Genomic DNA, 13,432 nt, shown 5'->3' with positions numbered 1-13,432 from the left:
AGATAGTATATAAATTCTGAGCATGAGCTATAATTAGTACATATTTATTCTCCAAGTTAGAGAGTTCTGAATATTTAATGAATCATTAAGTGGCTGTTCATCATTTAATACATTGTCCCCAGTGAATCTCATGTTACTTTTTTTATTAAAAATAAAATATATCTTACAAATAGTTATGACTCCTAGGTGATGCTTTTTCTCCAGTGAGTTTTCAATCTTTCATAGAAAAAAATGATAATTATTTTTGTTATATAGTTATTGTGTCAGGCATAGCAACCCACCATTTAAATACCCCTTTTTCTCTTAATTCTTTGCCTCTTCCAGCTTTGCCACATGCCCTCTATTTCATTCCTTCCACAATCAGTTATTTTTCTTATACCTCCCAACTGGCTATGGCACAAGAAGAAAGAAATCATTGTGGGGCCACCTGTGATTGCCTCTTTTGGGGGTCTCTTAATCACTCATGTTTTATAAATGCAAAGATTGACCTCAGACCTTATTAACAGACTTGGTAATGTAAATAATCATTAGCCAGTTGTTACACTAATCTAGATTACTTTCAACAACTTAGAAACCATCCAGGAAAATCAGTCTGCACATTGTTTTAAAAGAAAATTTTAAAAGTTATAGCTGAATCAAAAAACAGCAATAGTCAAAGAGTAAATCATGAAGATTACTTCACTTAGAGGTCACAGCCCTTGAGGGAAGATGAAAATTTTCCAAGAGATTTTTAAAAATTTCTCTAGAATAGGAGATAATACATCATGAGAAATATGAACACAAATGTTATAGTTACCTCCTCTCATGCAGATATAATTTTCTTCTTTCTTGTACAGTTGCCTTGATAATTTAGTACATTAACTAAAACAACAAGCAGCTGTGAGATATCTTTGCCAATTGCATGACCCATCCTTCAGCAATCTTACATAGAGAGGTTAGAATGAGATATGAGATAAGAAGCAAACAAACAAAAACTTACCAGATGCAAGCAAGGAAAAGGTAGAAATTTTTCTGGGTTAATTTTCTTCTTACTGGTGGAGCAGAAAATAAAAGCCTTATCAAAAGTTCAAAGCCTTATCAAAAGTTCAAAGTCTTATCAAAAGTTCAAAGCCTTATCAAAAGTCATATCAAAAGTTTAAGTTATCCTTAACACAAAGAAAGGATAAATGCTTGAGGTGATGGATACCCCATTTAGCCTGCTGTGATTATTACACATTGTATGCCTGTATCGAAAATACCTGGGTTGGGCGCCGTGGCTCACACCTGTAATCCTGACACTTTGGTAGGCCAAGGTTGATGGATCTCTGGAGCCCAGGAGTTCGAGACTAGCCTGGGCAATGAAGTGAGACCATGTCTCTACAAAAAATAAAAAGAAAGAAATTATCAAAAAAAATCTCATGTACCCCATAAATGCATACACCTATTGTGTACCCACAAAAATTAAAAGTTAAAAGTTGCTTTCATGGACTAGGAATAAATGATCCTCTCTAGTTTTGGAAATCAGGTATAACGGAGGGAGAAAATAACCTCTTTTCCCCACCCCCATGTCACTGGCCAAGTTTTTTTATTCTTATCATAATATTTCTTTATACACTTACCTAGTACTTAAGCAGTACTCAAACAATGCCTTTCACTCTGTCTTTCCTGTGTCTGTCCACATTCCTTGTATATTGTCTTCCTAACTGATGCCTTCATCATGCACAGACTGATCTGATCTCTGATTTTGATCACCTTGAAATCACCAACATAAATGCCTACACTTCCCTCATTTACTACATCAATTAGGAAAACAGTCTGAATGTAGCTATAACTATCATTGCTACAGAAGAGAAAGCTCTGAGTCTACTAAAAAAATTTAATTTTACCCAAAAGATAAACTTATTAGAGCTTTCAGTGTATCAAGGGTCTTTATCTTAGAGTCAATGGGCCCTTTTTGGAAACAAAAGAATGTGACTTGCTTTCCTTGACTTGGGCCACTGGGAGGGTAAATCCCAAAGTAGCAATTAATGCCCTTCAAGGAGTTATCCTGGTTAGAACAGTTTCTCAGTGATGTTCTTGGCATGATGCCACATTGTTGTACTAAGATGACAAGGAATCTATAGTCCAGCCATAGCAGAGAAAAATGCTTTGAGCTGTATCTACAGGGAAGGGAATGGGTTATCTTGAGTTACCTGAAACTTCTTCCCCAATTCTTCAGTATGCTAGAGGCCAAATTTGAGATATAGCTTGTTAGGTAGTCAAATTTGGGAATGGGAAAAGGCATGAAACATTTTTAAAAAGGAAATATAAAGACTACATTATACATATTTGTTTTATTAATTTGAATTCTTTAATTTTGTCTAACATCTCTAAAATTCAAGGCCAAGTTCAGCCCTGCAAAAGTGTTAAAAATTACCTTTGAAGACCATTCAAACTATACTCAGAAGGTCACTACCAAACTCAGAAAACTTTTAACAAAATTACTTAATATTTCCAAAATATTGTTATCAATAATTTCTTTTGATGTCTTGTTAAAAGCTTTGCTGAAATATGTAAAAAAGTTAAATTAGCTGTGATAGCTAGTCTACATCCCATGTTTAAAAAAAAAAACACATCATGAGTTTATAAACTAATGAAGATTTTTCAATTGTTACATTGTGTCTAGGTGATATATTCCATGTGTACCAAACAAAGCCTTGGTATGAAAATCAAGTCACATTTACAATACAATTATATTTTAAAGTCAGTACTTTTAAGAGCATGATCAGGTATTTTCCTGTCCACTTATGTGAAGCAACTGAAATGGTCTTGGCTTCAGTAGTCTTGATTGTTGTGAAAACTCCATGTGAAAAATACATAAACATTATCCTCGATGCCTAGTGCATAATCATTCAATACATGTTAGCTGCTATTACCATTATAGTGAATTTTAATTTGAACTGATATTTTAACAAGGCATTCTACATTATTTCTTCATCCTTTATTTTAGATATTTAAAATATTAAAAATAAACCCTTATGTTCCCATCATTCAGAATCATCAACCATAACTTTTGTCATTTTTATTTTCAGAATTTTTAGCACATAAAGTATCACCAATAAAGTTCATATCTCCTTCAACTGTCACTCTCTGACCCAACACTAAATCCAGAGACAACTACCATGAGCTTAGTATATATCATTCCAGTTTACTTTAAAATATATTAAATATTATTTTTAAGATAAATATGATTAAATAGTCATATAATCATATGTCTAAACTTCTCTATCTTATTGGAGAGAAATTTGACCAGTGATCCTACAACCTGTGGGGACTAGCAAAATTCAATCAGTTATCAAAATCCAGAAAATGTCTGATATCCTGGTCTGTAGGAGATTGTACCAAGCTCCAATATTTTTCATGTTTTGGTAACTAGAATTGTAGGAGGGTTTTTGGCCCCTGCCAATCTACTGGGTGCCAGCAAATGTTAACATTTTTAGGTGTGATGTTAGTAACTTGTGAAAATACAGCTGGCATAACATGATTTAATTACAGCAAAGTATTTCTAAGGTAGCAACCCTCAACTTTTTTCTCTACAATACACACTCAGATAAATAAAACACATTGGAAGTCACATCTGAGGAATCAAAAGGAATAAAAGACACTAAATGATCTCTGTTGAGCTTCTGTTAATTTGAGTGCTTTGTATGGGAGGAATGTGAATTAGAGTAGATCACAAACTATTAAAGCATTGTAGATGGGAAGCTCAGTTGGAGTTGAGGCCTAGAAAATTCACATATACACCATGGAATACTATGCAGCCATCAAAAAGGATGTGTTCATGTCCTTTGCAGGGACACGGATGAAGCTGGAAGCCATCATTCTCAGCAAACTATCAGAAGAACAGAAAACCAAACACCACATGTTCTCACTCATAGGTGGGAATTGAACAATGAGAACAGTTGGACCCAGGGCGGAAACATCACACACCAGGGCCTGTGGGGGCGGCGAGGGGGATGCGGGAGGGATAGCATTAGGAGAAATACCTAATGTAAATGACGAGTTGATGGGTGCAGCAAACCAACATGGCACATGCATACCTATGTAACAAACCTGCACGTTGTGCACATGTACCCTAGAACTTAAAGAATAATAAAATAAAATAAAATAAAACACACGATGGAAAAAAATCAGTCATATTTCTATACAATTTATAGTGGTATCCAAAAACATGAAATACATAGAGATGACTTTAACAAAATATGGACAATAGCTATACAATGAAAACCTCAAATGCTTCTGAAAGAAAATAAGATGTAAGTAAATGGAGATCTATATCATGTTCCCAGATCAGAAAAGTCAATGTTGTCAAGTTGCCAGTTCTTCTCCAATTGGTCTATAAATTCAATGCAATCCCCAATCAAAATGCCACCAGGCTTTTTTTGTGGAAATGACACACTGTATTTTATTAAAGTTAAAATTTTTCTCTTTGAAAGATATGACAGCAAAAGAAACTACCATCAGAGTGAACAGGCAACCTACAAAATGGGAGAAAATTTTCGCAACCTACTCATCTGACAAAGGGCTAATATCCAGAATCTACAATGAACTCCAACAAATTTACAAGAAAAAAACAAACAACCCTATCAAAAAGTGGACGAAGGACATGAACAGACACTTCTCAAAAGAAGACATTTATGCAGCCAAAAAACACATGAAAAAATGCTCACCATCACTGGCCATCAGAGAAATGCAAATCAAAACCACAATGAGATACCATCTCACACCAGTTAGAATGGCAATCATTAAAAAGTCAGGAAACAGCAGGTGCTGGAGAGGATGTGGAGAAATAGGAACACTTTTACACTGTTGGTGGGACTGTAAACTAGTTCAACCCTTGTGGAAGTCAGTGTGGCGATTCCTCAGGGATCTAGAACTAGAAATTCCATTCGACCCAGCCATCCCATTACTGGGTATACACCCAAAGGACTATAAATCATGCTGCTGTGAAGACACATGCACACGTATGTTTATTGCGGCACTATTCACAATAGCAAAGACTTGGAACCAACCCAAATGTCCAACAATGATAGACTGGATTAAGAAAATGTGGCACATATACACCATGGAATACTATGCAGCCATAAAAAATGATGAGTTCATATCCTTTGTAGGGACATGGATGAAATTGGAAATCATCATTCTCAGTAAACTATCGCAAGAACAAAAAACCAAACACCGCATATTCTCACTCATAGGTGGGAATTGAACAATGAGAACACATGGACACAGGAAGGGGAACATCACACTTCGGGGACTGTTGTGGGGTGGGGGGAGGGGGGAGGGATAGCATTGGGAGATATACCTAATGCTAGATGACGAGTTGGTGGGTGCAGCGCACCAGCATGGCACATGTATACATATGTAACTTACCTGCACATTGCACACATGTACCATAAAACCTAAAGTATAATAATAATAATAATAATAATAATAATAATAATAATAAAAGAAAAAAAAAGGAAATGCAAAAAAAAAAAAAAAAAAAAAAGATATGACAGTACTCTATTTGCAAAAGATTTGTTTGACCAAGGACTTGAGTTCAGAATATATAAAGAACTTCAAATTCAACAATAAGAAGACAAATGACCCAATTTTTAAAGTGAGTAAAATATTTGAACAGAAACTACACAAAATAACACATATGAAGCATATGAAAAGCACACAAAAGGACGGTCAATGTCAACATCCCTCAATGCAAATTATAGCCACAGGTAACCTAACTTGAGAGGTGAAAAGTATAAAAACTGACAATACCAAGTATTAGAAAGAATGTGAGTTCATTTGGAACTCTCATACACTGCTGTTTGAAGTGAAAATAGAACAGCCACTTTGAAAACATTTTTGTAGTATCTCATAAAGATAATATACACTAAGCATGTGGTCCTCCTGGAGAGGTACAAATAAAAGGTATTTACCCAAATTAAGTGAAAACATGCATCCACACAAACACTTGTATACACATTTTCATAGCAGCATTATTCATAATAGCCAAAAATTTTAAATACTCCCAAAGCCCATCACAGATAAATGGATAAATTGTGGCATATTCATACAATGGAGTTCTAACAAGCAATAAAAAGGAAAAAGTAACTGATACATGTAGCAACATAATAAATGTCAAAAACATCATGCTAAATGAAACAAACCACACCCAAAGATTACATATTGCATGATTGCAATTATTTGAAATTCTAAAAATGGAAAAGCCAAGTACATTGAGAAAATTAATGCTGCCTCAGGCTATGACTAAAAGGGAGAGTTGACTACAAAACAAAAGTTCTTTGGGGAGTAATAGAAATGTCCTATAATCTTGATTGTGGTGGCATTTACACAATTATACATTTGTCAAACTCACTGAACTATTCTTTCAATTTGATATTGAGAAACCTGTCTTTGAGGCTCAAATTTGCCATTTATTAGTGTGTGCATTTAGGCAAGACTATTTAATCTCTCTGAGACTCAATTTCCTAATCTTTAACACAGGAACAATAATGTTTATATCCTATTTTTCTTTTGTTTCAAGAGGCTAATAGTCAACAAAGCTTTAGGGTTTCTATGATGACCAAAATCCTAATGAAACAAAATATATTAATGTGCTTTATAAGTTGTGTAGTACTGTTACAGTATAAAGGATTATAATTATACACTTTTTCCGATAGCTTATTAAATCCAATATTTGATGTCTAACAAAAATACAATAAAAAGAAAATATAAAAAAATTCATTGAACTATATACTTAAAATGTGTAAATTTCTTTGTACATAAATTATACTTCAATAAATTTGAAAAGAAAAGAGTCTTGTAGATCTTGAGAAGCTGGAGTGACACATGACATATTACAAATGGTAAGATTTCCACGGAGGCAGGAGGAATCTACGTTCTCACATTTTGTGAAGTCTGTGTGAGATGTGATGTGAGCCCAACAATCCCACTGGGTACTTATCCAAGAAAAATGAAGTAAGTATCTCAAAGAGGTATCTATGCCCCCATTTTCACTGCAGCATTATTCATGACAGCCAAGATGAAGAAACAACCTAAGCATCCATTGATGGAGGAATGGATAAAGAAAATGTGATCTCACACACACACAGGGAGAGAGAGAGAAATATTATTCAGCCAATAAAAAGAAAATCCTGCCATTTGTTATAACATGGATGAACTGGAGGATATTGTGCTAAGTGAAATAAACCACACACAGAAATACAAAAGATGTATGATAACACTTACATGTGGAATCTAAAAAAATTGAACTCGGATAGGAACAGTGGCTCACACCTGTCATCCCAGCACTTTGGGAGGCCAAGGCAGGTGGATCATTTCAGGCCAGGGGTTCAAGATCAGCCTGGCCAACATGGTGAGAACTAGTTTCTATTAAAAATACAAAAATTAGCTGGGCGTGGTGGCAGGTGCCTGTAGTCCCAGCTACTGGGGAGGCTGAGGCAGGAGAGTTGCTTGAAGCCAGGAGGCAGAGGTTTCAGTGAGCCAAGATCGCATCACTGCACTCCAGCCTGTGTGACAGAGTGAGACCCTGTATCAAAAAAATAAAAAAACTGAACCCATAGAAGCAGAGAATAGAATGGTGGTTGCCATGGGCTGGAGGGTGGGGAGTGGAGAGACAGTCAGATGGTACCAACTTTCTGTCATAAGATGAATACATTCTGGAGATCTAATGTAGATTATGGTGACTACAGTTAATAATACTGTACTGTATACTTGAAATTTGCTTAGAGATTAGACCTTAAGTGTCCTGACCCTCCCTGCGCCCCCTACACACAGTAACTATGTGAGATGATGGATGTGTTAATTTGATTGTGGTAATAATTTCACAATTCGGTTTGATTTATATAGAATCATATTGTGCACATTAAATATATGTTATTTTATTTGTGCCTCAGTAAAGCTGGAAAAAATAAAATCAAAATAAAGAATTTTTTTAATAATGCTATTCAGCTAAGAACAAGGATGATAAGAGTTTTAAGCTATCTTCAATATGTCATTAACTAGGCCAACTAAAGCAAATTAAGCACATATTCTGTTTTGTTTCATTTAATAGCATTGTCTTCCTACAGGAGCTACGAATTTATTATCAGAGTTTATTACCAAACTTATTATTTTGTTTTCGATTTTTAAAAAGTGAAAGATGTATACAATCTGAAGAGTAATCAGAGTATATTGTTTCTGATTTTTAAAAGCTATCTTAATTTATTAGCATTAACCCCAGTGACAAATTAAGCCATGTACAGATACTTCATCTTTTATCTTATGTTGCCATTTTTCCCGATAGACAGTGCGTTCTGTTCAGACAAAGTATGTTATATTTATACATGTTACCAAGAATTTCACAAACTGGGAGAGAGTACACATTCAATAAGATTTAGCTAATGAAGAATAAGTTAATGAATAAATGGACAGATGAACGAATCAGCCATTTTAAAGAGATATTAGTTTACTGTTCAATGTGACAAGTATGTAGACCCACAGGATAAAGTATATAATTTAGTGTCTTTAAACAGTGAACTTCAACCAAATAATTATGACATATCCTTTACCATATAATAAATGGTGTTATTCATTATGTTTACCATTTTTCTTTGCTGTGACTATTTTTAGCTTCATTTAAGGTTTATTCAATAACCAAAAACTTCTTTAGCCTACATCTTTGCAATATTGCCCTTCTCTTCCTATACATATCAATGGTCAGTTCATAATTTAGCACATTGTCAGAAATATTTCCAATATTTTTTAAATAATCTCATAATTATTCACACACATATTTATGTATGTTGAAATTACAGTCCACAATTTTCATGGAATAAATATAGAATTGTAAAAGACCAAAATGGTACCAATCAAAAACTTTATCTCAACATAATATTTCAGAAGTAAATATTAAACAGAGCAACAAATGGGAGAACTGAACTATTCCATGTTTTGCGAGCTGTTAGATGAAAAACAAATCACAAAGAAGCAGGGAAACCACCTTTCAAGATGGATAAGATCCTAGCAAAAACAACAGCCAACATGATTTCCCTGTCATATCCCCCACTCCAACCCCATTAGTCTCTTCACTGCCCTTTTCACATCCTTGTTTCTGAGAGTGTAGATTAGAGGGTTAAGACTAGGTGTGACAACAGTATAAAAGAGGGCAATGAACTTGCCTTGATCTTGAGAATTTTCTGATGGTGGCTGGAGATATATGCACATGACTGGAATGAAAAAGAGAGATACAACCATAAGATGGGCTCCACACGTCCTAAACACTTTCTGAAGCCCAGTGGTTGATTGCATCCTCAGTACAGCCTGGGCAATGGCACCATAGGAAGTGAGGATGAGGATGAGAGGTATGAGAACAAAAATGGAGCTCATGACCATGAGGGTCAGCTCATTTGCATGGGTATCAACACATGATAATCGCAGAAGTGCTGGAACTTCACAGAAGAAGTGATTCACTAGGCGATGTCCACAAAGGGGTATCCAGAAAGTAAAGGAGGAATGAAGTGCTGACGTAGTAAATCCACTTACCCAAGAAGCCACAGCCAACAAGCGGCAGAAACAAGGGTGCATGAGGACAGTGTAATGCAAAGGTCTACACACAGCTGCATAACGGTCATAGGACATCACCACCAGTAGGACACACTCTGTGGTTCCCAGTGCGAGAACAAAGTAAAGTTGGACCATACAACCAGCATAAGAGATGGTCTTTTCCCGGCCCCAGAGATTCACCAGCAACTGAGGGATAGAGCTGGTGGTGTAGCAGAGATCCAGAAATGAGAGGTTTGAAAGGAAGAAGTACATGGGAGTGTGGAGATGGGAGTCCAGGTATGTCAGGATGACGATGAACAGGTTTCCTATCAGTGTTATCAAGTAGAAGATCAAGATAACCACAAAGAGAACTACTTCCAGATGAGGCCAGTTAGAAAATGCAAGTAGAATAAAGAAGCCTTCAAAACTTGCATTTTTTTTCATCATCATTCTTATTTTTCCTGTACCTAAAGAAAGAATCACATAAACTCAAAGTCTGTCCATGCATTGTCAACCGCCCACTTGCAAACAGATTGAAGAAAAAAGTTTCCCACTTCCAGATAGTGTGCACCATTATGGCAGTAGAATTTTTATACAGTTTCCTTTATATGCTTCATTGAGATATTTGTCCAGCTGTAGATACAAGCAATAGCTTTTCAAGTTACTGAGTTCTTTTATATACATCCTTGAGTTAACATTTGGATAAATGAAGACTAAGATATTCCATAATCAGAAAGACAATATTTAAGAAAATAATTTTTTATTTTAAAAAATTAAATTGATCTTTTTTGCATTTTCAGACTATTTCCAATTTTGCAGTTACAGAGAAAGGAATAACTGCAGCCATAATAATCTTACTTATAGATAGGAATTTCCCATGTTATAGAGCAATTAGATAGTCACTTTAAAATATTAATATTAACTGAAAAGAAATAATTGAATATGACTATAGAAAGAATTAAATGATATTCATTTATTTATGCTAGCAGTTTATTTCTAGGCAAATAAAATAATGTGCAAAAGGAGGTTTAAACAGACATATGCACACACACACCAACTTATAAAAATTCATAATATAAGCAAAGCTGATTAATAAAGTGAAATAGAGTAGAGATATCAGTGATAGAGTGCTTCCAAAGGTACATGAGGGTATAATTATTATTGGAAGACAAAAAGATTACAGAGTCTAACAAAAACACAGGGAGCGGTAAGAGAGAAAGGAAGGGTGCTTTAATGCACAACAGTGAAGAGGAGGTCAGAATGTGGCATTTGAAGTTGAAAGAATGTATAACACAGGATTGTTAGACAGGGACAAGAAGACTTAAACATGGTTTCTAAAAAAATTTATATGCTTTAGGCCAATAACTGAACTATACTTTAGATTCTGCGTCACAATTTATAATTTGTATTTCTGGGTTTTCTTCAATATTCCTAAACAGCATTGCCATCCCCCTTCTGCTCACCTCCTGCCACAGCCAACTCTTCCTCACATATTCTCTGATAAAATATGACAAAAGACAAATTTATTTACACCCGACTCACCTTCAGTGTTTTGAAAAACTTTTAACAACTCAAATATTCTAATCTTGACTCTTGAAAAAGATGTAAGGGTTTGCCTAATTAGTTGAGTTACAGCTGGAGAGCTAGGAATGTTGAACTTGGGCCAAGTCTGTGCAAATGCTCCAGACAGGTACAAAGATATCTGTACACTTTTCCATATTGTTGGTAATGGAATGATCATTACCTTTTGAGAAATCATGGAAAAATTGCAAGAATTTTTTTAAAAAGTTCCCTAGGATGAAAGGTAATATTCTGTAAGATACTTGAACTCACATGCTGTGGATACTTTTGCTAATGCAGGTATAATTTTCTTTCCTAATGCAGCTGCCTGAGTTCCTTACTACAGTAATTAAAAGGTGAAATCTGATATTTTTCTGTTGTATAAACCATCTTTCAGCATTCTTCCAGAGTTGATAAAAGGGATAGGAAATAAGGGACAAAAAAAAAAAAAAAAAAAACCCAGAACTCATGTAGAGAAAAGTTTGCAGCTTCGATTTTCTTCTTGGTGGAAAAGAGGGAAATGAAGACCCTATCAAATGTAGCTTTTATGAGTTGTGGAATAAAATATCTTCTCTCTTCTTTTAAATCAAACACCGTAGTGAAAATGGATGGCTGAGTGTCTCTTCTTTCCCCAATTATCACTAAGAGACATTTTCCCAATTCGTGTCATATTCATTCCTTTATACTATATCTGGTTTGTTTTCTTACTTTAATTTTTCATTGACTAGTAATAATTGTATGTATTTATGGAGTACATTGTAATGTTTTGATATGTATATACATCATAGAATGATTATATTAAGCTAGTTAATGTACCTATCACCTGACACCTATCATTTTTTTTGTAGTAAGAACATTTAAAATCTACACTTCCTGCAATTTTGAAATATGGAAGCCGTACACCCCTTAAGAAGTGCACCAACTTCTTTCAGTACTGACCTTCCTGTGTTTGTCCCTGTTCCCTGTCACTCTCTACCTGGCCTATGACCTCATCATGTATAAACTGATGAAGGGGCTCTCTGATTGCCATGCAACCTAAAAACATCAACCTAATTGCCTTCTTATAACATTTTTGCCAATGTTTTAAATCTAACTATGGAGAACAGAGTCTGGAAATAACTGTGATTGTCATTGCTACAGAAAAGAGAGCCTGAGTTTGTCCAAAAGATCTGCTTTTTAGCAGAATGTGGGAATACTTTAGGGCATTCAAGGTATCACGGGATGGACCCTTTATCCCAGAGCAAATGTAATCTTTATGGAAACAAAAAGAATAATGGGATACTCTTCCATTGACTGCGGCCTTTGGGAGTATAAATCCCAAAGTTGCAATTAATGCCCTTCAAGGAGCTGTCCTGGTGTGGTGTTCTCAGTACAAAACTCTTCATAGAAATATCTTCAGTATGATGTTATAGTCTTACTGTGATGACAGTGAATTTATCACTTACAATTATGGGAGAAGATGCTGTGAGTTATATTTATAATAAAGGGAAGGGGTTTAACTGAGCCATCTGATTTTTTTTCAGTTTTCCATGGGGCTAAGGGTCAAATTTACAAGACAACTGGAAAAAAGGAGTGATTTCAGAGCCATTCAACTGAAAAACTAGAATACATAAAGACTAAACTGTGTATCTGTTCCTTATTAATGACATGCTCTTTGAGACTGACCTATATTATTTATGCCTTCCCAGTTGTCTTTTAAATTCAATTCCAAGATTTGTCCTGCAAAAGGTTAAAAAAACTTGAATATTACTCCAATCTTTTATTTTATTGTAATTGAAAAATAATAATTCTTTATATTGATTAGGTACGATGTGATCTTTTGATATATCTATGTACAATACAGAACGATTCAGTCCAGCTAACACAATCATTACCTCACATACTTATTTTTCTTATAGTGAGAACATCTAAAATCTACCTGTTTAAAATCTCCCCTTTCCCCATCCCCTGCCCCCCAGGTAGCTATCATTCTACTCTCTACTTGTATGAGTTTATCTTTTTTAGATTCCACATATGAGTGAGATCATGTGGTATTTGTCTTTCTGTGTCTGGCTTCTTTTACTTCACATAATGTCCTGCAGGTTCATGAATGTTGTTGAAAAGACACAATTTTCCTTTTTCCTTTAAGGCTGAACAGTATTCCACTTTATACAAATAATGTGGTTCATATATATCACATTATATCCCTTTTATATATTTATCTGTTCATCCATTGATGGGCATTTAAGTTCCTCCCATATCTCAGCTATTGTGAATAATGCTACAATGAACATGGTAGTACAGATATCTGTAGTGAATTCTTATGATTTTACGTTGCCTCAGTGTTTAT

General features: G+C 34.9%; 1 protein-coding gene and 1 long non-coding RNA gene across 3 annotated transcripts in view; one reads left to right on the top strand and one right to left on the bottom strand.

Annotated features, from left to right (window-relative positions):
- Window positions 1-13,432, top strand: part of LOC129059912 (uncharacterized) — an 83,537-nt gene that overhangs the window by 33,301 nt on the left and 36,804 nt on the right. The window lies entirely within an intron of this gene.
- On the bottom strand, window positions 8,239-11,454 carry LOC100446076 (olfactory receptor 2J1). Its single transcript, XM_002816601.4, has 2 exons — window positions 11,086-11,454; window positions 8,239-10,176 (listed from the first exon to the last, which is right to left on the bottom strand). Exon 2 carries the CDS (start codon window positions 9,991-9,993, stop codon window positions 9,055-9,057), a length of 939 nt encoding a protein of 312 aa, XP_002816647.3. The 5' UTR covers window positions 9,994-10,176; window positions 11,086-11,454; the 3' UTR covers window positions 8,239-9,054.

This window comes from Pongo abelii, chromosome 5 (assembly GCF_028885655.2).
Source record: "Pongo abelii isolate AG06213 chromosome 5, NHGRI_mPonAbe1-v2.0_pri, whole genome shotgun sequence".
Lineage (NCBI taxonomy): Eukaryota > Metazoa > Chordata > Mammalia > Primates > Hominidae > Pongo > Pongo abelii.
Note: the sequence above shows the minus strand (reverse complement) of the source record. Positions and strands in the feature narration are given on the sequence as shown.

Coding starts and splice junctions, on each gene's coding strand:
- LOC100446076 (XM_002816601.4), bottom strand. CDS start 9,993: ATGATGATGAAAAAAAATGCAAGTTTTGAAGGCTTCTTTATTCTACTT.